Below are 3,791 nucleotides of genomic sequence, written 5' to 3' on the forward strand. Positions count from 1 at the left end.
AATGGGAGACACGGTGTTGACAATCAAGAATTTAATCTAAGAAACTTCGCGTTTCGAGCTGAACACGCAAGGTTAATAAGAAAAAGAGTCACCGTTTGCTTCTTGTAAACCAGTAAATATAATGAATTTAACCTTCAAGTTTGATTTTAATTTTATGCAATTATCAGTAAATTGCATTATCGCATACTTTCTTTGTATACGTTAATTGTGTTATTTTGAGGAAAAGTCATTCAAATATTTAAAAAAGTTTAGGATGCAAATTATTTGTCGGAACCAAAAATTAAAATATTGTAGATCGCCAAACTTAGTGGGTCGGAACAGCTCACATTGGCTGCGTGCAATTGATCTCAACGTAGCCTCCAATAATAACGCTTCGCCAAGGTATTTAGTCAAATTCTTGAAAGTTGAACCGGACGGTAGGGAGGTATCGAAGAGACTGACGAACAGCAACTCTGGAATAACAAACACCTCTACAAGGCGCTATTGCGATGATCTCTAGGTGCGTATCTCTACCACCTGTTTTATGTAAAATGACTGCCTTCTAATTTTATAGAAGTTACCATATTGGGGAGGGTTGACGTTTTGATAGTTACCTCGTCAAAGAATGTTTTATACATAAATTTGTTTGTTTTCGACCTAAACTTAGACTAGCTAGATATCGTCCTCGAATGACATACGGTAAGCCAATAGACTTCTCCAAAAGCCAAACCTAAGATCTCAGCATAATTTCTTTGCAAAGACATGCAGCACACCACCATGGCACATGGTAGAAACGCATTTCCTATAAGTAAGATAAATTAAAAAGTATAGTAGTTTATTAAGTGGAAATACCGACTTACTGCCAGTGTTTTTTAGCACCGATTGTTATATCAGGTTCGCAAAAGATATTGTAGCAATGGAAGCCTATCTTGCCTCAATATCAGATTATCGCAACATAAGGCACGACACGAAGTCGATCCCTTAAAATGATTGTCAGCTGACTGATTCCATTGCGTTGGTCTAGCACGCTACTTAGTGCACAGTAGTTTAATGCTATTATTAGTACACGGATTGATAGTTAGGTTTAGCTGCTGCTAATAAAATGTGACTGCTGTTCCGCCCATTGTCTGCGTGGCCTTCCTTATGTTCACTTGTCGTATAGTTGATTTCCATTGTATCCTGTGCGTGTTTGTCCAAGAGATCCCAAATAACAACATGTTCTTTTTTTACGAGCTTTTCCGTCACGATCTTATCAACAAGTTTAATCATTCTTTTCCAATCGATGCCCAACACTTGAAGAAGCTCTTCAATTTTATAGCCAGAAAGGTCTCGCCCTGTAGCCAGACCATTTCGGTGACAAGTACTTAGGTTTCATTGTGTCAAGAAAATGACGTCGCCAAAGTTTCTCCAACTCGAATAGTTCTGGACCGCCCGCCGAACTATATCGTTTGACCACACGCGATCCGTGCGTTACCTTGTTGTTTCGCAGCCATTGAGAAACATTTATACTTGCTGCAGACCTGAGCTGTTCTTCTGTGAGGGGCAAAGTTCCGTCCGTGAAACCCGGATGCTCCCGCAATATCTGCTCAAACATGGCCTTCTTATCGGATTTCAACCTGTCAGCAGCTTTCAACAGTGCCATTGCTGCCATCTTCACGCCTTGAAAGTTAGATATAGTAATGTCGGGCAAGCAATCCTTGTCCAGTTCCTCCATAAGGGCTGCCTCTGCACGCGTGTACTTTAGTTGACACTGAATACAGAGCAGCACCATGTCATGAGAAGTATGCGATTTCATAATTTGAGGGAAAAGTTTTCGGTATTGCTGTGTGACAATGTTCTTTTTAAGCAAGTGCTCTCTTGCTCCACATACAACGCATTCACTGACTTTTTCGTCGACGTAATATTCGCTACCGAGAGTGGCGCGGCAGCGTGGCTCAAAGTTAAGCTGCACAGTGAAAGGCTCTTCAGAGACAACTCGACCGAGTTTCATTTTTAGATAGCAGTTCAACTTGATCTCGTCTGTACTGCACAGAACTTCTCCGTCAGGTGCCTGTAAAACCGAATTTTTATAGATACGTTGTTGTTTTCGTGCTTTAAACGATGCCTTCGTACGTTTCTTGTTCTGAACGATGTTACGTTTTGATAGGCTCCCAATTCCCTGTAAAATGTTAAAAAGTTGCCTACTTAAAAGAAAACCCTATGCAAAATACAGTCTATTATCTATGTCAATATGTTTAGAATGACACTGATATTCGTCCTAGAACGCTGACTTTCAGTAGACGGACATGCAATGGCAGCTAAGTTGTCAACATAGTACAACACTGACCGATGACTTCTTTAGGGCGGTCCGCCTAAAGGGAATGTCGACGAAAATGCCAAATAATTTCCAGCACCGGTCGCCCCTCTTCTTCTAAGATGGCGAGTGCCACAGTCAATGCAGCGTATGCATCCGTCGCTGCATATTTCTGCCAAGGTCAAAAACCTCGTCAGCAGAAACACAATACAAACATTTCTATAAGCAATTAAAAATAGCAACGAGGAATTTAAATCAACCATTAAGAATACAAGTTATGCTGTTTCATATTATACCAACTTAACTTCGCTACTACGTAAAATATCCGACGATGCTGAGTTTGAGCCCTAGACTTATGACGGTTAAGCCGGCCAGTAGTTTCAGTACAAGAATTTTAACATCTTTCATCAAAGGCGTATCCTTTTACTACTGACCACTTCAGCCTCTGAGAGCGTCGGAGCCTCCCAGTTTCCACAGCGCAGTTTATCCTCTTTGTCCAGCCCGATGCCAGAGAAGCGACGAGCCAATCCGGCCAATGAGAAGTCCTCGATATAGGGGTCAGATACTTTAGACTGCCAGTAGCTAGCCATATATCGGAGGTCTAGACAGCCTTTTACCTAGAGCATATCCAAAAACGTAATATATCGGAGTAAAAGCACAGGACATGTTATTTCTGCAGAGATTATAAAATATTTTTTTCGGCGACACTTGCAATAAGTATTCCGAATAGATATGGGGTTAATACAAACAAATCAATCGTTCACATTAACTTAAACACCTTTGGTAATTATCGCGATCATGTTCATTGAATTATATAAATCGCCATGTTTGAATAGAATTTTCCTATTGTTCCTTCTACAAAAACTCCTTATTTTTTTATTGCAAAAAATAAAGTCTTAGCACCGACATCACTACTACCATAGGATATGTTCGTCAAATCAAGCTTATCTACTCGTAAACGCACCATGATTTCGTAGTCGTCAAACAGCTTTTTGGCACCATCAAGTACAGCGACACCAACTTTAATAACCTCATTGCAAGCCAGAATTTCCTGAGGCACCTGAAATCGTGGCCAATATATTCAGGTGATCTTTTTCTCATGGAACGAACTGCGGTATCGAACACAGTTTATTTTTTTCATTTCACCTGAAGACTGTGCTTCTTTCTGGAATAATGAAAATGAATACATTACATTCCATCCCTTGGGTGAACTAGAATCTAAGTCATATTCTCAACGTTGTACACGCTTAAAATTAGGCTTACCGTTTCTTGCCGATTTAATCTCATATCGGTACGGTTAATGGTGTCAAACTTATAATGAACATTATCAATAATTTTTACTCAACTTTACTTATCATCAAGTGAGATTGATGCTGGGAAACCTTTCAAAAATCTTGATATAGTGTAACATCTCATGTGGTGCTCTTGCCGTAATATTCCCAAGTCGCCTGCGATGTTGTACTCCTCGAAATACTTAATGGGAGAAAAATTCACATAATATGACTGGACAAGGACTTGG

The 3,791-nt window shown here is 40.0% G+C and overlaps 1 protein-coding gene across 1 annotated transcript; it reads right to left on the minus strand.

The window, feature by feature from the left end:
- Nucleotides 1–1,291: 1,291 nt before the first annotated feature.
- Nucleotides 1,292–3,559, minus strand: LOC111270175 (exonuclease 3'-5' domain-containing protein 2-like). The gene is made up of 4 exons (XM_022850242.1): nucleotides 3,536–3,559; nucleotides 3,237–3,332; nucleotides 2,707–2,889; nucleotides 1,292–2,137 (listed from the first exon to the last, which is right to left on the minus strand). The coding sequence occupies exons 1-4, from the start codon at nucleotides 3,557–3,559 to the stop codon at nucleotides 1,292–1,294; spliced, it is 1,149 nt and encodes a 382-aa protein (XP_022705977.1).
- Nucleotides 3,560–3,791: the final 232 nt, after the last annotated feature.

Source organism: Varroa jacobsoni, unplaced genomic scaffold (assembly GCF_002532875.2).
Source record: "Varroa jacobsoni isolate VJ856 unplaced genomic scaffold, vjacob_1.0 scaffold_1451, whole genome shotgun sequence".
In the NCBI taxonomy this organism is placed as follows: Eukaryota; Metazoa; Arthropoda; class Arachnida; order Mesostigmata; family Varroidae; genus Varroa; species Varroa jacobsoni.